At 41.5% G+C, this 23,383-nt stretch overlaps 1 protein-coding gene across 15 annotated transcripts in view; it reads left to right on the top strand.

The window, feature by feature from the left end:
- Positions 1 to 23,383, top strand: part of CLASP1 (cytoplasmic linker associated protein 1) — a 273,403-nt gene that overhangs the window by 197,802 nt on the left and 52,218 nt on the right. For 6 of the 15 annotated variants that reach the window (XM_070769125.1, XM_070769121.1, XM_070769139.1 and 3 more), the window contains 6 exons: positions 8,990 to 9,093; positions 10,978 to 11,001; positions 12,240 to 12,484; positions 14,171 to 14,234; positions 19,497 to 19,660; positions 22,012 to 22,090. In XM_070769125.1, coding sequence (XP_070625226.1) covers positions 8,990 to 9,093; positions 10,978 to 11,001; positions 12,240 to 12,484; positions 14,171 to 14,234; positions 19,497 to 19,660; positions 22,012 to 22,090 — 680 coding nt within the window. Of the gene's footprint in view, positions 1 to 777; positions 886 to 5,810; positions 5,874 to 8,989; positions 9,094 to 10,977; positions 11,002 to 12,239; positions 12,485 to 14,170; positions 14,235 to 19,496; positions 19,661 to 22,011; positions 22,091 to 23,383 lie in introns of all 15 variants that reach the window. The other 9 variants (XM_070769105.1, XM_070769110.1, XM_070769114.1 and 6 more) reach the window with 3 other exon arrangements.

Genomic DNA, 23,383 nt, shown 5'->3' with positions numbered 1-23,383 from the left:
TTCTTTTCAGGCCAGTGGCTGATATTCAGCATGAGTATTGAAGTTATCAGGCCACTTGCCGTAGACTTAGGTGTGAGGCTGGGTAAGTGGAGGCACCTGGGGAGGGATGACAGGCAGATCTCTCTGGCTTCCCATAGGAAAAACAGGAATTAATGTCAAGGCCACTGAATGAAGGTTATTGGTCCCGATTTTTTATGTTTGTTGGTTTAGTAATTATGTTTGCAGCATCTACACACTGGTTTGAAGTAGGCAGGTTCTGTAGCTGGGTCAGTCCTTGTGACTTCTGTTTGTAAAGACGGCCAGGCTGGAAGCAGTGAACCCTCTTAATTAGGTAAGTTCATGAAGCTAAGTGACCAGAGCCTTTATTCTGTTTTTTAATCCAAATTAAATTATCTTTCTAAGGACCCATTGCATATGAAAATGACTATGGCCTTTTATTATCCTCTTGTGGAGAAGTTAAAGCCATAAAAACTGATCATCTCTGGAAGACTTTTGACGTTGTATTTTCTGATACCAGTTTGCTCTTTGGAGAGCTTTCTTTGCCTTTCTCACCTTTAGGTGCTCTTTCACCTTCCTGCTGCAGTTCACAGCTCTGTGAGGCAGTGAGCAAGTTGAGTTTTGCCTACACCCCTCCTATTGTTGTCAGTGAGGCCCAAGCAGGGCCAGACATGGGCCATGTCGTGATCGTGCAAACGGAATGTGACTGACCGTGTGTGAGTTTCTCTGTCTTCATTAAACTTGTTCCCCTTCTCTGAAACCCCTCATGCTGCACGCTAGCACGGAGCAGCCGTATCCCTCGACCCAGCACGAGTCAGGGGTGCAGCCGCGATGCCAGCCGTGAGAGCAGCCGGGATACGAGCCCTGCTCGGGGCTTCGCGCCGCTCGGTGAGTACCCGCCAGCTGGGCACCCCGAGCGCCCCACCCTGCCAGGCCCAACCGCCAGCCTCTGTCCTTCCACCACCGTCCCGTGAGCCTCTGCTCTCCATCCTCTTCCTGAGCCACCCTTGTACCCCTCTGCATGCTCAGATTTTGGCTTTCCCAGTTTTTATTTATCAGAGGGAAAAAGCACCACCTCACTCTGTACCGTTGTCACTTGGGACCACTGGCTCCTGGGTAAGCCCACCTGTGAGGTCATTGCCAGTGTGAGGTGAAGCTCAGCCAGAGATCACTGTGCTTCAGACTTGAGTGCATTCAGGGCGTATCGCAGTCGTTGAATTTCTACAACTTGTTTTCATCTTACAAGGCATCAGTTCATGTGTGAGTCACTTCAAAGGACAAAAAGTAAAATCATGATAACATTTAGGAAGGTAAACGTGTTCACTTTGGGTGTAGGAACGTTAATCAGAAAAGCAGCATGATTATCAGCTGTCCTTCTGTTGAATGAGTCCTTTCAAAACTTTCTTTAGAGCAGTCTACAAATTGCTTTTGGATAAACTGACAAGGTGTATGTATAGCACACCTCGATGTTCACTGTTAATTATTAAGAAATTTTCCTTTTTCCTGGGCTCCACGGGCTCTAATGTTTGTGACCCACTGCCACCCGAGGACAAAAAAAAATCACAATATTTGGTGGCCATGGTGCATTATAAGTACTTACTTCTGATCACCAGTTGGGTGCCAGTTGGAGCTGTCTGACACACCCACATTCAGTTTTTCTTATAGCCAGAATTTGTATTTTAACAATTTCTAGTATTCAGGAAAAACAAGATAAAAAGAGAAACATGTATCCTGTATAGATATTGAATTTACTTTTTCTATTTAGTTTTAATAGTCCTGCCTTTCTCTAAAATGGACATATACCTTTTCACTTTGCACTGTCAACACACATTTTCACAAAAACGAAATGTTTTGTATTCTTCAGTAGTGGTGTTCTAGTCGTTTGGCATATTTAGTGCTGTGCAGTTGTCTATTTTTGTCGTGATAAGCATGGCAAGTAAGGTAGAAATCATCCTATAATGCTTGGGCCTAGGCCTTAAGTTATTATCTGGAGCTGTGAACTTCAACAGTCTGTTATTTTGACTCTAATTGTGAGGCAGGTCTTTCAAATATAAAAATGTCACTGTGGAAGATGGATGGTGGAGCAAAAGCATTAGGTCTTAATATTTTCCTCTGTCTCCTTCTGATATCATACACTTCTTCCCCGGATCTTTTTTCCCCCAAATCAATAATTAAAATCTAAATCTATTTCTTCGTGAACACTGTCCTTCGTGGAGTTCTCAGAAAGAGCAGGAAAACAGATGTAGGGCCCTCTAGACAGTCCACCAGACTTGGTGAGGAGATACCTGTGTGAGTGTCCTACTTGCTGAGCACAAGGGCCTGAGAGGGGCACAAATTACCTGGCCCCTCCCAGCTCTTGCACAGCAGTCTCAAGTGTTAGATCAGAATCCTCAAAAACATCAGGGGCAACAATGATGGTTTTTTTCTGTAAGAACTGGTTATTTTTCCTTTCAAATTATGGCTATGTATGCATCCTTGTTCATGATTTGACCTTCCAAATAACTTAGAATTGAACACTGCAGTCTGTTTATTGGTCATTTTGTCTCTTAGAGGCAGTTCAGTGTTTTTATTTCCTCAGACATTGCTGTGTTTGTTACTGCCCATGGAAGCAGCCTTTGTGACCCTAGTCTGTGGCCCAGGCAAGATGTGCTGGACTCTTGAGGTCTTCACGGGACTCTGAGGAGCTGAGGGACCCAGCTCCTAGTTTCCACTCAGGTGTTTTCTGATGACAGCCCGGGTTGTGATGTGTCATTGCTGCTACCGCAGCTGGAGTTGTGGCTGTGGGTGCTTCTCTTTCTGATAATCTCTAGCCACCAGCATAGTCTTCTGTGTGGTCAGGGCAGGAGTTAACATCTTTTCAGCTCAGTTTTTAGACCATGCCTTTTTGGGGGGGGGGGGGGGGTTAAATCTGTTTATAAAATTTCTGTCCAGCTCAGAACAGCAGCAGTGCTTATATGTCCCTGCACCATTCTGAGCAGTCAGTGGGCACATAACCCTTGTGGGTCCTGTTCAGCCTCTGGGACAGGTATCATCGCCCCTCTTTTACAAATGACACAACTGAGCCTGGGAAAAGAGTCCACTTTCTACAGATCACACAATTCTGACTTCAGAGCTTGGCTGTTCCTCCACCTCATCCGAGGCGTCTTTTTCTTGTTCCTGCAAAGTGAGCTGAATGCTTTCTGAGGCCTCCCCAGGCCCAGGTACGGAGAAAGCACTCTGCTTGGCTGTGTTTCCAGGCTTGACCAGAGGACCCGAGAATTCATGTACAAACCCCAGAGGTTGCTGCCCCTTAGAGAACCTCCTGTGCCCTTTAGAGGGTGTGATGTTTCCTTCTTCTCACTCACTTTAATATTCATTTTGTACCCCCTTTATAAATCCGTGAGATTTTGTATTAGTGCCCCCTTTGAATCAACTTACATAGCCAACCTTCACTTTTTAAAAGAAAAGGAACAGAAGTAACTGTTTTGCTGACTGCATATTGGGTTTGAGTTTATAGGGTGTTTTGTTTTGTGTAGTTTTTGGCTGGGCTGGGTCTTTGCGGCTGTGCAGGCTGTCTCTCGTTGCAGTGAGTGGGGGTTACTCTCTGGTTGTGGTGCACGGGCTTCTCATTGCAGTGGCTTCTCTTGTTGCAGAGCATGGGCTCTGCAGTGTAGGCTCAGGAGTTATTGCATGTGGGCCCCTGTGGCATGTGAAATCTTCCTGGACCGGGGATCAACCTGTGTCACCTGCATTGAAGGTGAATTCTTAACCACTGGACCATTAGGACATCCTGTATTTTTCTTAAAAACTTGTTTTGGACCATTTTAATGATATTAATATATATTTAAATGGTTACGGTGACAACTTTTGGGAAGATTAAGGGCTTTAGGACTCTGCTGTCAGTGAGGCTTTTACGTAAGTGGGTCCACTTGGATTCCATTGTGGGATGTTCACTTGAGTACATGACACATAAGAACTCATTACATGACATATTTGTGTAGAATATTCTGTTGAAACAGAACTAAAGGACAGCTTCATAACCTTCAGGTGTTGCTTAAACACTGTTTCCAGTTTAAACTCTCAGGATATGATACCATTGTGCTTGTTTAAGAAATGAGTAGTTTGTTTCAGTCTTACACAATATTTTGTCAGTTTCCTTATTTAAGGAAAGTGATTATTTTGTAATATCTGTTCTAGAGCTTGCTGACTTATTTTTGTGCATCTTGAGAAATTAGGGATTTTCTTTTTCTTTTGCATGCTGATAAAAATTTATCCTCACTGACCAGATGACCTTTGCTGTTTAGTATCTCTTATCCTGCAGATACGCATGTTTCATAAAGTGACATGAGCTTAAATAAATAGTAATATTGAAGAGTTTGAGGCTTTACCATTCCATGAGTAACTGTGTGTTAGCATTTGAGGTTTCTGGGCTCTGGCTATGCAGGTGGAAGGCAGCATGGCTTAGTGTCACTCTGGGAAACCTGTGAACTTCCTGTGTTGCAGTCACTGTGTTCCTTCCCAGTAATGATTAGAAGCATGTTACTTTTTCCCCCCCCCTGAGGTAAGAAAAAGCCTTATGTTGCATGGTACTCCAGTCAATAAATTCAGGTTTGGACCCAAGCCTGTATTTCATAATTATTTCTAAAAGTCGTTCCCTCCACACGAGTCTGGAGTTTGGTATGTATTTTCTCAGATTGATGTATTGATGTGATTATTATGAGGCTTGTTAGTAAAATAATATTTAACATCTAAGGGTGAAGTAGAGTTTATGCTTGACCATTGCTGTGACCACCAACACTGTGCTTCTGTTGCTACCACGGTTTATTCTGTGCCTGGCACTGTTTCAAGTGTTTGGTGTATAAGCTCTCTTAACTCTCTTAACTCCCAAGAGGAGGGTACCACTGTTAGCCCCATTTTACAGGTGAGAACTAAGACACAGAGAGGTTTAGTACTTTGCCCAAGGCCCATACAACTAGTTGTGATCTGACCGGGACCTGCCCTCTCCCACCTTCCATGTGTCACAGAGCTGGTGCTCACAACCGGAGTCCTGAGCTGCCTCTCCAAGGAAGGCTGTTAAACTTACTGCAGCTAACTTTCCAACAGTTAAACAATGAGGTAATTAATAATTAGGATATTTGTGCAACAGAACAACAAACATGTTGACTAGGGAAAATGGAATTATAGTTGTTGACCCCCCCTTTTTTAAATCAATCAATTTTTGTTCTGTGAAGCATAAAGTATTTTATTATTTTTTAATGACGTACAGTTGATTTACAGGGTTGTATTAATTACTGCTACACAGCAGAGTGACTCAGTTATACATTTATATACATTCTTTTGTTCATATTCTTTTCCATGATGGTTTATTGCAGGATATTGAACCTAGTTCCCTATGCTATACAGTAGGAGCTTGTTGTCTATCCATTTTCTATATAAAAGCCCCCTTCTTGTGACTTCATGCTGTTTCTGTTGAGAGAACATTGTGAACTTCTTTGCTTCTGTATATGGTGCATGGTTGCGTGTGCATTGCATACCGACGAGAGGTATAACCCATGCTGCTGCTGCCCCTCTGGTGTGGCCCCTGACGTCCTTCCTGTGCATAGTCCATGGTGGCTGTAGTGGCTCCTGTCATGGACGTGCACCTGAGGTGTGGGCCGCTGGGTGCACAGGCCGGGGATCGGCGCTCGCTGTCCATTCATCTCCAACACCATCTCTTTTCATGAGGAAGCACGGCTGTGTTGGGAGCAGCCCTCGTGCCCTCCGGCCTGTGGCCGCTGCTGTCTGAGGTTCTCATGTGTTAACCCTGTGGGTGTTGCCGTTCCTTTTACCTGCAGCCTCTCGACGTCATTCCAGGTCCACTAGTGCTCTCGCCACGGCTGACTCTGTGGGGCAGTCAGGTGAACACGTGTTCATGCATGCCTGTCTCACACTCATTGTCACATTTGTTCCCATCTTATTCGCTAGCAATTGGCATGGATGCACCTCATATTTTCCCCCCCTCAGTGTGCTTCTGTTTTTTTAAGTTGTTGAATGTTTATGGTTCTGTTAATAGGCTATAGATGCTTTGTAGCTTGTTTGACATCATTTATCTAGTGTTCATATTTATGTTAAAACAGAAGGATGGGGAAGCACTTCCGCCCTTGCTTTCAGTCCCTCCTGCAGGAAAGCAGCAGCCCCAGATAGGTGTCCTGAAGTATCCCTAGGAGAATTGGGGTATGGACCTCATCCAACAGAGGCTTTTGTCTCTCAGTCTTTGCTCCCAGTAAAGTGGTGTCTATGAATGCTAGTTATTCCTGTCCAGTTTTCATTACTTGGAGGTACTATTTAGTCACCAGATGTTCAATTATAGCATACCCCTTTTCACATGGATTGAAGGAAGTGGATTGCCCTGAAACTTTTATGGAAAAACAAGTCATGGTTGCCATTGCCTTCTCCATTGTGTGAAAGTGAAAAGTGAAAGTGAAGTCGCTTAGTCGTGTCCCGACTCGTAGCGACCCCATGGACTACAGCCTACCAGGCTCCTCCATCCATGGGATTTTCTAGGCAAGAGTACTGGAGCGGCTTGCCATTGCCTTCTCCGATTATGATAATCAAGTCAGGCCAAAGGTAGCCTTTGCAGCCTGCAGACTCGAAACACTGCCTCAACCCCATTTTAACAATACCCAAATAAATGCCCTGGTTGGCCATTAGGGCAGAAATAACATACAGTAATGCTCAATCTGCCAGATTTAACTGCCATCATTTTGATAAACTAATAATCCCTCATGACTACAGTTTTATCAACTGAGTATGAGGCATCATCTCTTAAATCTGACTGTTGATGATGACAACTGTGACCAGTTTACTGAGTTAGTGTCTCTGTTTTTTCTCTAAATGAACCACCTGTGCATTTTATTATGTGTTCTTTGGTTAGGACATTCCCCTAAAGATTATGGGCCAGGCTGAGGGCACAGTTAAATGTATCCATCTCTTGGAAAGTGAATGGTACCAGAGAGAACATAGAGCAGATTTTGGTCAGGTGAAAACAAAAGGCTTATAAATTTTCTTCACTCCAAACATTTCCCCTTAAGATTTGATTCAGTTATCTATGATAAATATCTGCAGTCACCATGTGTGGTGAAGCTATACACATCTGAGAAGCACAGAATAATTGCTTTGTTCTTACAGTTTTAATTTTGTGTCTGAAGAATCACTCTTATCCCTGGAGCAAGATTTGCTGGCATGAGATCTATTTTTTTTTTAAGATTATGTTTTATTTAAGTTTATGCTGGGTAATTTCTAAATGGCTTATGACTGGATTACTTTCATTCTGTTACTCATAAATCCCTTACTATCTACCCTTTTTTAATGAAAAAAGAGAAAGACTTGAACAATGATCATTTATAAAACTGTGCATCATAAATCTCAAATTTCTAACTGTTTCATATTTGAACTGATAATTTATATTATAGAGAGAGATATAATTGATTTTATACAGCATGTTATCACCTTTTAAACATATACATAATGATGACATTCAGTATAATCAACTGCATTAAAAAAGGGGATAGTATAACATGCAATTTTTGTTTCTCTATAAAAATTCATAATTGTATAACTTTTGATTAGTAGTTAAATTTTTCCCCCATTCTGTGGCAGTGGAAGATATGTTTTAAAACTGACAATTTTAAAAAGCTAAATTAAAGTTCACCAGGTTGTAGGTGATATCTTGTTTACCTATCCAAATTTTAAATATATCGTTTTATAAGAAAGATCAATTATGTAAGACAGACTTTAGCTTTCTGTCTCCCTCCCCCCCACCAAATGCCTTCATTATTAGAATATGGCAAATACAGAGATTTTCCTTGTCCAAACAGTGTCTTATTTGTTAAAGTGTTTTTAATCTTAACATTTTAAATAAGAATCATTTACTGGATTGCTTTGTCTTGAGCTGCCACAGCGGTGAGCAGCGTGGACTCACAAGGGCAGTGAGTTTCGAGTAATCTGTGTCCAAATAAAGCCCTGTCCTGAAGTGAAAAAACCTTTACCAGTAGATACCCTTACCAGTTTCTCCTGCATTGTTTTAATCTCAGCCTTTCGGAAGGAAGGCTGGACAGTTCATGTAAAGGGACTTGTGAAAGTTAGTCTTTTTGGATTCAGTGCTTTCACTGCCAGAGGCGCGGATTCCATCTCTGGTCAGGGAACTAAGATCCTGCAAGCCTCATGGAACGGCCAAAGAAAAGAGTCTTTATTATCCATGAAGGTTAATAAGCTTATAATAGTTGTTTGAACCACTAAAATTGGAAAATTTTTTTGCATTCTGTCCATTTTGTTCACACATATAAAGATTATCATTTAAAAATCCTCTGAGGGACTTCGCAAAAATTTATATTATCTGAATGATTAATGTTTTGCAGTGAAGATACTAGCTTTTTGTGGTGAAGATTAAATAATTTTAATATATTGATTTTTAAATAACCTTTGGTGACGCAGGCATCATGATGAACAGATATCTAAAATTAATTGAGCTTAATAACAAACAGTAGTGACAGTAATGAAAATTTGCACAGAGATCAGTGTAATACATTGGATTCAAATTTTATCTGTTTATTACATATTGCATTAGAACTCATTTATCAAACCATAGAGCTTTCTAATTAGTTTGATCAAATATCAGGGCTTCTTTTGCCACTAGAGAGAATACTAAATAGGTGAAAAGGCTCAACTCATGGCCCAGTTCCCTTCTATAATAAGTTCCCCTCTCCAGCCTATATCTCAGCACTTTTCCAAAATAAAATATCATTAAAGAACCATTTCAATTGTCAGAATGCAACCATATTAAATGTGAACATTGTAATCTCTGCCACTGGTAAACAAGTCAAGTGTAGTTGAAACTACAAGCCAACTGCAGTAAAAACTGGCCAGGGATTTTTCAGTGTTTCTGTCCAGTATGGGATGAGGCAAGGGCCATTGCAAAGAAATGAAAACACTTGAATTAAAATGACATATATTTTTGCTTTTGTTTTTTACCTAGACCGCTTTGGGCTCGGCCAGGCAGGAAGAATTCCTGGTTCTGTGAATGCCATGCGGGTTCTGAGCACCAGTACAGATCTGGAAGCTGCTGTTGCTGATGCTTTGGTAAGAGGCCCGATGTGTGTGGAGTCTCTTTGAATTACTGACCTACATTTTTCTCTGTCTTCACAGGAAGTAGCCTCCAAATCAGGTCACTAAGTCTTCTTTGATACTGTTTGAAATCGTGTAAATATTGGGTAAATTTAGGTTATTCCTTTCTTCTTAAACTTTTAACCCTGTACGTAAGTGAAGACTGGCCTTTCGAGCCACGTTAACGTCAAGAGTGTCTTCTCTGCTCTTCAGTAACAAGGAGGTTTGGATGACATTGGGCTTCTCTGATGTCATTGGGCTTCTTCTTTTCCTTTTTTATCCATTTTTTTTCAGCATTTCCTTTTTGCCCCTTCTTTTGCTTCTGTTGCTTTACGGGCTTTGATGGCATAGCCTAAGCACATCATTGTATAATAGTAGGTCATAGACTTTGTGGTTTGAAACTCTTGCATTCCATTACCATCACTAGTTGTTCCGTATGATTTTGTTTATTTGTTTGAATGAGTCCTTAAGTCATTATTTACAGAAACTTTCCCAGATTTTAAGATGAACTTTTTGAGAATATGAAGGACTAGTGGAGTATGTTTTTTTCTTTCATTGTTATAATGTAATATTTTAAAAAGCAATATAAAGTGATTAGAGGTCCTTAAATTTATGCTTCCAGCAAAAAGTTCCTCAGTAGAATCAGCTTGTGGTCAATTTGCCTTATAAAGATGCATTTCAGCGGGTAGTAACACAGCCTCTTGTTTCTTCTGGTTTATGTGCTCAGCATTTAAAATAGACATGCTTTAGAGAACTGTCTGATCTCTGGTGTTACTTGTACTGTTTTAAGAGAAAAGCATTATAATACCCTGCTTTCAGATCCTGAGGTTTTAAATCCAGCCCTGTTTTCATTTGATCAAAACTTCATAGTGTGTGGCTTCAGGAATTCTACCTCTCATCCCTCCTGGCCCTCCCTCATTTATTCTTGCTCAGCCAGGTTTCTCTGACAAACATCTGTGAGCAAGCAGTCTTCCAGTCTCCTAGTGCTTTCCTGATGAGGGCTGCCCCTCATCAGCCAGGTCTGTTCATCAGCCTTGGGTGTGGAAGGACTCTTCCTGGCAGGTACTGGAGTTCAGGATAATTGCTTTAAGTAGGACTTCAAGAGTCACAAGAGACTTTATCAAGTCAAGAGACTTTATGAAGCGGTTTTCCTTCCAAGTTGCAGCATTTGGAATTTGTTTCTTACCTATTCTGGGACTTTTAAGAAGTGGGAACCAGTGGGGTGAGAAGTGATGGATGTGCAAAGCCCTTGGTGAGACAGCACTTCGGTTGGGGTTGGGGAAGGGGGGAGGGCTGTGTTTCCTTGTTTCTTAAAGATCCGCCCCAGGAACACTGCACAAAGTGCCAGGAGGCAGAGCAGGACTCAAGAATTTGGGCTTTGCCGTTGCCTGACTTGGGCTTTTCTCTGAGCTGTGGCTCTCCTTACACTCCCACTGCCCTTACGATATTTTGTCCAAACCTCTTGGTCTCTTCCCATGACCTGCTTCAGAAGACAGCGCCAGGATGGTACTCAGTCCCTGCCTCACAGAAAGGAAGTCCCGGGACAGAAGCTTTCCTAGGAACAGACAACAGAGTTAATAGCAACATTTGGAATGTGCCTCAGTGGTGTGGGGAGAGTTGCAGCAAAGAATTATAGAGCAGATACTGGAATGTCTCATAAGAGGTGCAAGAGGGTTAGGAAATGCCATTGTGAAAGCATTCTTTGTTATTTGCTTGATATGAATTGCTTGCTAACCTGTATTTTTGGTTTGCTAATATATGTTTTGCTGTACACTTTTGTTGCAAGAACAATCCCCACATATGCTTCTGACATAATTCTCTATGCTTTTTCCCCATCCTTCAATATTTTCCTGCCTACAGCTGTTAGGAGACTCCAGGAGCAAGGTACCAGTGCTTTAACTTTTGTTTTATAACTTTTTTTTTCTGTTGTGAGTATATTTCCTTTAGGAGCTGGTAAAAGCAACAAAAATGTAGCCTAGTGTAGAAGTTCTGTTCTGAACTGTGATTTTGTGAAAACTAGTGGTGCTTTTGCTAGTGATAGAACTGGTCATATCTCACATGTGTTTGAGCATTGTTTTCCAACATCAAGTTCTGTCCATTATCATCCTAGTGTTTCATTTTACTAACCTAGGTTTTGTCTCACGTCATTATTTCATGAGTGGATACATTCAGCATTTTCCTTATCTTAGGAATCTAGTTTATGTATAAATGAGATGGCTGTGTAATTATCATCCTAACAAGGATACTTTTAAGCATGAGGGAGGGTGCCATTAATAATTAACTGGGGACAGTAGGTGGAAGGCAGAGCCGTCCCAGGTAAGTTGTGATGTGTGTACAAGTCACATTCCTAGGAAGTTACACTGGTGCAGTTTAAGCCCGTAGCTACTTGTTTTCCTCTTAGAGAAATTAAATTTTATCTGTTTTATATAGTTCTTGCTATATAATTTTGGGATTTAACTTAATAGTTTTATATTCAGGGTAAGAGACATGAATGAAGTGGGTATTCTAGTCTAAGGAGGCCTAGTAGTGTTGTAAAACTGTGAGTCATTAATAAAAATGGTATAGATTTTTTGAGAATCCTTTTATATAGGACACTACACCACTGACATTGCAGTGTCAGATGTTCTTAAGGGAGCATGAATTTTCAAACAAATTTACTTAGAGACCATGTTCAAGACAGGTTGCTTTTGGTTGGGGAAGGGTGGTGGGCTCACAGACTCAGTGTGTCAGGTGCTGAGCTAGGCTGTTTAGCATATAATTCCACTTAATCCTGACAACAAGCCTCTGAGAATGGTAATCAGTATTATCTCAGGGAAAGGTTAGGAGGCTTTCTGAAGTCACATGGTGGGTCCATGTTACTGAGAGGGCCGTACACCGCACTAAAGATCACGCTCCTTCTTCTGCTGTGGGTTGCTCTGCTTACTACTCACTCTACCTACCAGAAGTCTGCTGTTCTGTTTCCATTTCCCTAATCTGTAAGCAAAGGGAAGGTGTGGGTGCATGTGCCCATGTGTGTGTTTGTGTGTGTGTGTATCTACATTTAACTCTTCGTTGTTGATTTTGTGTGGTAAGACTCATGTTGCCTTTCCATTTCTTCCCCAACCCCTCCTTGGATCTGGCAGAAGAAGCCTGTGAGGAGAAGATACGAGCCCTATGGGATGTATTCTGATGATGACGCCAACAGCGACGCCTCCAGCGTGTGCTCGGAGCGCTCGTATGGCTCCCGGAATGGGGGTATCCCCCACTACCTGCGCCAGACAGAGGACGTGGCTGAGGTGCTCAACCACTGTGCCAGCTCCAACTGGGCTGAGAGGAAGGAAGGGCTGCTGGGTCTGCAGAACCTGCTAAAGAGCCAGAGAACGCTGAGGTAGGATGGGAGGCCAGGTTCCTTCAGATTGAGCCTGACACGGATGCATTGTCATCTATGGGGCAGGCCCAAGAGAGGCCAGGATGGCTCAGATGTGGTCTTTGCCTTCCAGAGAACTTAAATATTGGGCAAACACTCCATAGCTTATTAGGTCTAGGAAACATTTGGTTCACCATGGCTCAGATTTGTCTAGTAGGTGTTTTGAGAAAACTCAGAACAGTTTGTGGTTTAGGTAAAACATAAAAACAACTCTGAAGTTAGTACAGTTTATTTACACTTCAGAGACATGAATAAAATGATGCCAGTCTCAGTCTAAAATGTTTTCATGTGCATGTGCATATGTATAGTTTTTATAAATATGCAGAGTAGAGAGACACTCAAATGGAGAACTCCAAAGTGGTACAGCATTATCTCTAGAATTGATTATTTTTGCTTTTGTTTTTGTTTCTGTATTTCATAAATTTTCTAAAATAGGCATGTATTGCATATACCAAAAACACATGTTTATAACATATTTCATCAGATCTAAGGTACCACTGACACACCATTATTTTATATCTAAGAAGAAATGCTTTTTATAAGACCATGACAGTACTGATATGTCATTGATTGCAGGGTGAACCTCATGGTTAGAGAGATATTTGAAGTATAGTCTGTTACATTCTTTCGATAATTTTTTTAAGCAATGCTGTGAGACTAGTTACGTGTTTCTGTTCATGGATGGCTCTGCAAAACTCTGTGAGCATGGACTGACGAGTCACTGGGCTTCAAGTGTGGCCGTCTATAGTCAGTGTGACCCCTGCCATATTCCTTCCTGCCACCTAAACTCCCTGCCCCCCTTTATTCATTTGATTCTGTGCATGCACATTCCTGCTGAAGTGTAGGTCACCTCTGGTGGTCTAGTGATCTGTCAGAAAACAAAAACGATGAAATGTCCTTATTCTCCAATAATCTCCTTAATTCTGGTGGCCCCAGTTTCTTGGTTCTTAGTGTTCTTCAAGTGTCCATTGAAGAAGCTCTAGGAATCTATTGATTAACATTAGTCTGGTCTGGATTTCATTGTTAGCAATGTTAAAAGGACCACTGGATCTGAGAGGGCATGGTATGGGGAAGAAGGTAACACTTTCTGATCAAAATTTGAAGTACAGACAGGATTCGGTAGTGCAGTTCAGGGTAGGAAACGTCACAGGGGCACTGATGTGAAGTGAGTGTGTGCTTGGCTCAGGTGCTGTAGCAGGTAGAGAGTTAGCAGTGGTTTGTGGTACTGAAATGGGTATAAAGATATCACAGTACTTTGACTAAAACAGAAGTGAGACTAAAATCCAGGTCTGTCTGACCCCGCTGCACATGCTTTTCTGAATTGACCCGACTACCTTTCATCTGTTGCGTGTGGAAATGAAGTGAGCAGGATTTGGTGTCTGGCTTTGCCATATGTGCATGTGTGTAAACTTACGTGATCACACTCTGAGATTCAGTTTCATTTTAGAACAAGACCAGAATTGGTGTGATTTCTTATTCCTGTGTAATTCCGTCAAATTAAAATTTAGATAATTCATTTGTAGAAAAAAAGGTGTTACATAAAAATTAGGTAAAACATGTTAAATGAAATAAAAGGATTTAGAGAAGCTATAACTACTTTCAGTGTTGACTTATTAAATATTAAATTGATTTCATTTTATTTCCTAGTCGAGTAGAATTGAAAAGATTGTGTGAGATTTTCACCCGAATGTTTGCTGACCCTCACAGCAAGGTAAGGTCTGAGAACCTGCCCACTTGTAACCTCTTTGCATGTCTTTCTATATAATACACTACTTCAGAGTGGGAGAACAGCCCCGCCATGCAGTGTAGCCCTTCCAGACTTATTTTAACAGTAGTTTATATCTTTTGAAGACAGAATTCTTAGAAACTTCTCTTGTCCATACAGTGTCATTAATAAAGTGCATTTCATGTAAGGATTACCCTGGAGAGAATCAGATGTAGTCTTTTATTCACTCAGCGAACAGTTTTGCATACTTCATGGAAGTACGTAGGCTGGATGCTAGGAGGTAACAGTGTATTATAACGCCTTTTTAGAAAGTTACAGTAGTGAAGAAAATAATCAAGTATACAAATATTTTTTTGGTACCCATGTACAATTTGTCTGTATAGAACAAGATAGAAAAATGATAGCATTTATAGAATGGATTTACTGAAAAGCCACATCAAATATTTCTCCAAATAGATTGCCACTTCTAAGAATTTGCTAGACGGTGGCCACCCAGCTGATGCCCATGCCTCTGGGGGGCCTGAGGGCCGCCTTTTGACAAGGGCACCCTGCTGAGTACCCCAGAGTGAGAGACAAGCCCTTTCTAGGAGTGGAGCTGAGAGCAAGACCCTTGACAAAAGTTTACTCGGAGTCTAGATTTTAAATAAAAGCCAGAGTTTGGGAGGAAGCCTTTGAAGGTGTTGGATGGTTTTAGAGACAGAAAACAAGAGGAGTGAAGATATCAGGAAAGTAAAAGGGTGGATAAAGGACCAAAACAACCTTCAGTTCAGTTCAGTTCAGTTGCTCAGTCATGTCCAACTCCTTGCAACCCCATGGACCACAGCACGCCAGGCCTCCCTGTCCATCACCAACTCACAGAGTTTACCTGAACTCATGTCCATCAAGTCAGTGATGCCATCCAACCATCTCATCCTCTGTCGTCCCCTTCTCCTCCTGCCCTCATCTTTCCCAGCATCAGAGTCTTTTCAAATGAGTCAGTTCTTGGCATCAGGTGGCCAAAGTATTGGAGTTTCAGCTTCAACATCAGTCCTTCCAATGAACACTCAGGACTGGTCTCCTTTAGGATGGACTGGTTGGACCTCCTTGCAGTCCAAGGGACTCTCAAGAGTCTTCTCCAACACCACAGTTCAATAGCATCAGTTCTTCAGTGCTCAGCTTTCTTTATAGTCCAACTCTCACATCCATACATGACTACTGGAAAAACCATAGCCTTGACTAGACAGACCTTGGTTGGCAAAGTAATGTCTCCACTTTTTAATTTGCTGTCTGGGTTGGCCATAACTTGCCTTCCAAGGAGTATGCATCTTTTAATTTCATGGCTGCAGTCACCATCTGCACTGATTTTGGAGCCCCCAAAAAATAAACTCTGCCACTATTTCCACTGTGTCCCCATCTAATTGCCATGAAGTGATGGGACCAGATGCCATGATCTTAGTTTTCTGAATGTTGAGCTTTAAGCCAACTTTTTCACTCTCCTCTTTCACTTTCATCAAGAGGCTCTTTAGTTCTTCGCTTTTTGCCATAAGAGTGGTGTCATCTGCATATCTGAGGTTATGGATATTTCTCCTGACAATCTTGGTTCCAGCTTGTGCTTCTTTCAGCCCAGCGTTTCTCATGATGTAGTCGGCATATAATAAGTTAAATAAGCAGGGTGATAATATACAGCCTTGATGTATTCCTTTCCGAATTTGGAACCAGTCTGTTGTGCCATGTCCAGTTCTAACTGTCGCTTCCTGACCTGCATACAGGTTTCTCAAGAGGCAGGTCAGGTGGTCTGGTATTCCCGTCTCTTTCAGAATTCTCCACAGTTTTTTGTGATCCACACAGTCAAAGGCTTTGGCATAGTCAATAAAGCAGAAATAGATGTTTTTCTGGAACTCTCTTGCTTTTTCGATGATCCAGTGGATGTTGGCAATTTGATCTCTGGTTTCTCTGCCTTTTCTAAACCAGCTTAAACATCTGGAAGTTCACAGTTCAAGTATTGCTGAAGCCTAACTTGGAGAATTTTGAGCATTACTTTACTAGCATGTAAGATGAGTGCATTGTGCAGTAGTTTGAGCATTCTTTGCCATTGCCTTTCTTTGGGATTGGAATGAAAACTGACTTTTTCCAGTCCTGTGGCCACTGCTGAGTTTTCCAAATTTGCTGGCATATTGAGTGCAGCACTTGCACAGCATCATCTTTCAGGATTTGAAATAGCTCAACTGGAATTCTATCACCTCCACTAGCTTTGTTTGTAGTGATGCTTTCTAAGGCCCACTTGACTTCACATTCCAGGATGTCTGGCTCTAGGTCAGTGATCACACCATTGTGATTATCTGGGTCATGAAGATCTTTTTTGTACAGTTCTTCTGTGTATTCTCGCCACCTCTTCTTAATATCTTCTGCTTCTGTTAGGTCCATACCATTTCTGTCCTTATTGAGCCCATCTTCGCATGAAATGTCGGAGAAGGCAATGGCACCCCACTCCAGTACTCTTGCTTGGAAAATCCCATGAACAGAGGAGCCTGTTAGGCTGCAATCCATGGGGTCTCTAAGAGTCGGACACGACTGAGCGACTTCACTTTCACTTTTCACTTTCGTGCATTGGAGAAGGAAATGGCAACCCACTCCAGTGTTCTTGCCTGGAGAATCCCAGGGATGGGGGAGCCTGGTGGGCTGCCGTCTATGGGGTCGCACAGAGTCAGACATGACTGAAGTGACTTAGCATAGCATAGCATCGCATGAAATGTTCCCTTGGTATCTCTAATTTATCTTTAAGAGATCTCTAGTCTTTCCCATTCTATTATTTTCCTCTATTTCTTTGCACTGATCACTGAGGAAGGCTTTCTTATCTCTCCTTGCTATTCTTTGGAACTCTGCATTCAAATGGGTATATCTTTCCTCCTCTCCTTTGCTTTTCGCTTCTCTTCTTTTCTCAGCTATTTGTAAGGCCTCCTCAGACAGCCATTTTGCTTTTTTGTGTTTCTTTTTCTTGGGGATGGTCTTGGGTCTTGGGGATCCCTGTCTCCTGTACAATATCATGAACCTCTGTCCATAGTTCATCAGGCACTGTCTATCAGATCTAGTCCCTTAAATCTACTTGTCACTTCCACTGTATAATCATAAGGTATTTGATTTAGGTCATACCTGAATGGTCTAGTGGTTTTCCCCACTTTCTTCAATTTAAGTCTGAATTTGGCAATAAGGAGTTCATGATCTGAGCCACAGTCCACTTCCAGTCTTGTTTTTGCTGACTGTATAGAGCTTCTCCATCTTTGGCTGCAAAGAATATAATTAACCTGATTTCGGCATTAGCCATCTAGTGATGTCCATGTGTAGAGTCTTCTCTTGTGTCATTGGAAGAGGGTGTTTGCTATGACCAGTGCGTTCTCTTGGCAAAACTCTATTAGCCTTTGCCCTGCTTCATTCTGTACTCCAGGGCCAAATTTGCATGTTGCTCCAGGTGTTTCTTGACTTCTACTTTTGCATTCCAGTCCCCTATAATGAAAAGGACATCTTTTTTGGATGTTAGTTCTAAAACGTCTTGTAGGGTCTTCATAGAACTGTTCAACTTCCATAGAAATTGAGAAAACCTAAAATCAACACAAGCAAATCTTAAAATACTTGATGTGCAAGCTTTAACTATCTTATACTATCGTTTTCCTAGTAAAAATGGTCTCTTCTAAGTCCTACCAGGGGAAGGAAACCTGTCATGGCCAGAAGCCTAGGCAGTCATCATCTCCCTTCTTTTCCTGCCCTTTCCTCCTTGTGGAAATTGTCCATGAAATGTCAGTCATCCACCTGCTGTGCTCTCATTCCACACTGGCTGAGCACCCACTCTGGGTTAGGGGTACAGAAAACATTGCACCCCTCCCTTGCTTCTGAGATGCTCACCAGAGCAGGGGAGAGTGAACACAGGGATTCTCCTATTTTTTGCTGGGGGGCAACAATTCTCCTCAGTATTGGTCTTGAAACACGTCTTAAAATTCCTGTTTTGACCCTCACAACAAGGTTGACATTCACAATATTAATAAAGTCCAAGAAGCATCGATTTTAAAAGCCACATAGATGTTCAGAGATAAAATTATCAAGATTTTCTGTAAGATAATATTATGAGCAGTAAGATTTAAAGCATAAGACTCGTAAGATATATAGCATAAGGGATATTAGGTGGATTTGGACATTGATGAAATTTCTATTACCTGTCACCTCTAGATTGCTGATTCAGAACATGAGGATAAAGAATGTGAGGATAAAGAAGGAAATTTGTTTCCATCAGAAGGCTCTTGTACAGTGAGTTTGGAGGTCTCAGTTTAGTTAATATTTGCTAGCTGCCTTAGTGCTAAGCCAGGAGTCCTGCAGCTGGGACTCATGACTTCTCTCTGAGCTGTCTCCCGAGAGACCCCTGGTGGTTAATAGTTCCTGCGCTATACCTGAGTAAGTCTACAATAGCTGGTTTGTCCCAGCAGAACACAACTCATTAACCAAATAGGGACACAGTGCTACCATTTACCTCTCTGAAATTGGTTCAGGGATAAGCCACTGTGAACTTTGTCTCACAGGAGGTAGCAGTGATGATCGCACCGTGGTGTGAGAATTATGTCAGCTGTCAGTCTGTTTTATTCTAAGCTGTACTCTTTGATAATATTAGTATAGTTTTTATAATATCTTTTTATAGAGATAACACTTTGTAATATCTGAATTGGCATACATCAAAATAGATGATAGAAATGAAAAGCAATAGGTATGCAAGTTTTTTTTTCCTTACCCTACAGTAATAGTTGTTGAATGCTAGAAATGAAATAAATATAGTGGTTAAAAGGGTTTTTTAAAGAGAGAGAGAAGGAAGGAAGGAAGGCTGGCCTCCAAGATTAGACTCATACTTTTCAACAAAGTTAATATCTCTCTGTACTGGATTTTAAAGGCATGTAGAGGGAGGGGAGAGGATTTTGTCAGTTCATAGCCTTTTCAGGCCTTTTAGGAAACTGCATGAAAATGATATGACTTCACTGTGGACTAACATGGACTCTGTTTCGTTGCATGGCCTGGTTTGCGGTGGAATTCACAACAGAGAGTAAGTTCCAACCCCTTTTCCTTTATCTCTTTTCGGTACTACGTTTGCCGTCTATGCCGTGTCCAGTTGTTAACATTGTCACCGAAGTTAGGAGTCTGGGCAAAGGCCAATTGGGCATTTTCACGTTTTGAAGACTTGGGAGGAAATTATGAATTAAACATGTGAAATACTTGGTTTCCCTTTGTGTGTAGGTTTTCAGTATGTTTTTGGAGACCCTTGTGGATTTTATAATAATTCATAAGGATGACCTGCAAGACTGGCTTTTTGTTCTTCTCACACAATTACTGAAGAAAATGGGAGCGGATTTACTTGGATCTGTGCAAGCAAAAGTTCAGAAGGCTCTTGATGTCACAAGGCAAGTGTTTGGGGCAAGATTGTGTTCTCCCAGCTTTTGATATATAATGACATATGGCATCATGTAAGTTTTAAGTGTACAGCATGAGGATTTGATACATGTGTATATTGCTAAATGATTAGTACAGTGTTAATATTTATATCCTTCACCTCACTTAATTACTATTTTTTGTTGCATATGTGGTAAAAAACATTTAAGATACATTCTCTTAACAAGTGTATGATACAATATCATTACCTGTGATCAACATGCTATATGTTTGACCCCTAGAACTTATTCATGTCATAACTGTAACTGGAAGTTTGTGCCCTTTGACCAGTATCTCCCCATCTCCTCCATCCCTAGGGTCTGGCAACCACCATTCTACTCTCTGTTTCTATGGGTTTGACTTTTTTTTTTTTAATTCTGTAGATAAGTGATATCATACAGTATTTGTCTTTCTCTGACTTATTTCACGTAGCATAATACCCTCAAGTTTCATCCATGTTGTCACAAATGGCATAGTTTCCTTCTTTTTTATGGTGAAATAATATTCTGTTTATATACGCACCACATTTTCTTTATCCATTCACCCATCAACACACTGAGGTTGTTTTCGTGCCTCGGTGATTGTGAATGGTGCTGCAGGGAACAGAGGTCAGATGGCTCTCTCTCCTTTTTTTGTTTTTTGGCCACACACTGTGGCTTGTGGGATCTCAGTTTCCTGATCTTAAATTGAACATGGATCAGAGAAGCGAAAGCCCGGAATCCTAACAATTAGGCTACCAGGGAGCTCCCTAGTTTTAGTTTTTTGAGAAGCATCCTTACTGTTTTCCATAGTGGCTGCACCAATTTACATTTCCACCAGCAGCAGTTATCTTTTTGATAATAGCCGTTCTAACAAGTATGAGACAATATCTCACTGTAGTTTTTATTTGCATTTTTCTAATAATCAGTGATGTTGAGCACTTTTTTGTGTACTTTTTGGCCATTTGTATATCATCTTTGGAAAAATGTCTATTTGGTTGGGGAGGAGGGAACTAGACCATTTTGACATTAGGAAACTCTTTGTAGATGGTTTCTTGTCACTCTGTTACCTGTAGTTTTTGTCACCCACTTGAATATCTTCTTTCTGACTTAATACCCATATTCTCTTGTTAGCATTGAAATTCCCAACAATTCATGAGATGAAATACATACATCTTTGAGTTGGCATTATTCTGGTGAATGCCTAAGACGTCCACCCTCCGTTTGCTGTGGGAAAAGGGGGAGGTGTTCTATGTGTTATTTCTTTGATGTGTAGCCAATATGAGTCACTTAAATCATGTATATTAAGTATGTTTTGCCTCCAGAAGTGGTCCTCAGAGCCTCCTGGATACAGATAGTTGTGGGACAAAAGGATGTGCTGTTGGATTGTTTACTTTTTATTAATCAGTATAATGATGGTACTACTAAGACCCAGTGTGTACCATACACTTTATATTTTTCTTGTATTATTTTATTTAAATTTCAGATCAGTCCTGTGATTTTATAGACGTAACCCTACATCCCTTTTATTTTCACTATACTTTTGTACACTGAGAAAAGTCTCTTAAAGGGAGTCTAAAGAGAGCAATACATATACTCAGCCTCAATATAATATGTTTTTCTGTTGCATTATCTTTCCTATTACCATGGAAGGCATGTCTGCATCAGGAACAAGGGATCCTTTGGGCAGTTTTAAAATCATATGGGTAATTTTTAAGGAAGGGAGTGCTAACTTTCATTCTCCAAGAGCCCTCAAGGCTACCCAGTTGGATCACATACACGAGATGATGACAAGACACAGAATCGGTCCCAAGTGAGAAGTGGAGCTGGAGTGGGACTCTTAGGGCCACAGGCTGCTGTGTATGTCTGTAGCTGGCGGGCGTGTGTCTGGTGAGTGTCCCCAGGCACTCGTCTCTGCTGACGCACACAGTTGGCTCACAGGCTATTACCCAGCAAAGACCTCAGGGGATAGATGGTGCAGGCAGCCTCGTCAGGGTATAAAGGGTAGGCTTGGGTGTTGGAGCTCTTTCTTAAGTGAGCAGTTTTCCAGAAGGTACCTGGAGAAGGAGCTAAACAAATCCTGAGAAGGCAAGTAAGCATTTCTTCCTTACTTCATTGCTTCGTTTATGTGTTTTGGGACTTCTAAGAAGATTTCTCTTTTTCTAACTTTTCTATGTTATGTGTATTACTTTAGTATTTATTACATAAAATGAAAAGTAATGTTTAAAAGTAAACAGGTTTGCTTTTTACGTGTGTTAATCTGTTTTTTAGTTTCTTACATGATTTTACATTACTTTTTGTAAGAAATCTTTCTTTAAAATACTTTCTTCTTTTTATAAACCTAGGGACTCCTTTCCATTTGATCAACAATTTAACATTTTGATGCGATTTATTGTGGATCAGACTCAAACTCCTAACCTCAAGGTCAGTAACTTTGTCATTATAGTTCAACTTCTAGAATTCAAATTTGCTTAAACTATACTTTTTCAGACATGACTCATATTTGGCTGTTAGTAAATCTGCTATGAGCACCGTGTGCCCTTTTCTCTTGGTGTGGTGCCTAGTGCTGGTTTACTCGGTAAGGACGTGCTTCACTGTATTTCAGACTGCTGAGATGGTTGTACCATATTATATTCCGGCCAGCAGTGTCTGAGAACTCCCAATTATTTCACGTCCTCACCAACATTTGCGTGTTATTACTGTTTCACAGTTAATGTTTAAACTAGGAAATTTTGATGTATTGAAATAGCTATCTTATTAGAATGTTTTTAACATTAACATTATAACACAGGTAAATTAGCTGTTAGATGTTTTGTAATGTAAAAAATGTAAGAACAAGACTGATAGTATTTGAAGGAGGATGTGTTCCTTTGAATCAGATCAGGTACACTGTCCATTCTTTGATCACCAGTTTCTGTCAAGGTTTTGCTGCTGCTGCTGCTAAGTCGCTTCAGTCGTGTCCGACTCTATGCGACCCCGTAAATGGCAGCCCACCAGGCTCCTCTGTCCCTGGGATTCTCCAGGCAAGAATACTGGAGTGCGTTGTCATTTCCTTCTCCAATGCATGCATGCCTGCTCCAACTCTGTGCAACCCTATGGACAGCAGCCCTCTAGGCTCCTCTGTCCACAGGATTCTCCAAGCAAGAATACTGGAGAGGGTTGCCATTTCCTTCTCCCATCAAGGTTTTAGGAGAAGCCTACTTCCCTGGTGGCTCAGACAGTAAAGCATCTGCCTACAATGTGGGAGACCCAGGTTCAATCCCTGGATCGGGAAGATCTCCTGGAGAAGGAAATGGCAACTCACTCCAGTATTCTTGCCTGGAAAAATCCCATGGACAGAGGAGCCTGGTAGACTACAGTCCATGGGGTTGCAAAGAGTTGGACATGACTGAGTGACTTCACCTTCACCTTCAATAAATAATAGCCTGTTTCTCCTGAGGTCAAAGCCAAGTGAGATATCAGTGGAGAAGTTAGGGCAGAACATCACCCTGATTGCCTTCAGTGCTGCCTTGCAAGACCTGGCCTAGAGTGGCTAAAAATCAAAACATAGAGTTGTTCGTGCCCACTCTGTCAGTGGCAGAACTGGGGGTCCCTCGGTCCCCCCGAGTGGGCTCTTGCTCAGCAAGTGTCCTGGCGTGTCAGAAGATCAGGGCCTGCTTAAATGCAGGGCCCCCTTCCTGTCCCAGACTTCCGGGTCAGTCATCCATGCTTTTCCCT

The sequence above is a fragment of the Bos indicus genome, chromosome 2 (assembly GCF_029378745.1).
Source record: "Bos indicus isolate NIAB-ARS_2022 breed Sahiwal x Tharparkar chromosome 2, NIAB-ARS_B.indTharparkar_mat_pri_1.0, whole genome shotgun sequence".
NCBI lineage: Eukaryota > Metazoa > Chordata > Mammalia > Artiodactyla > Bovidae > Bos > Bos indicus.
This window is presented reverse-complemented; position numbering and strand designations above follow the sequence as displayed.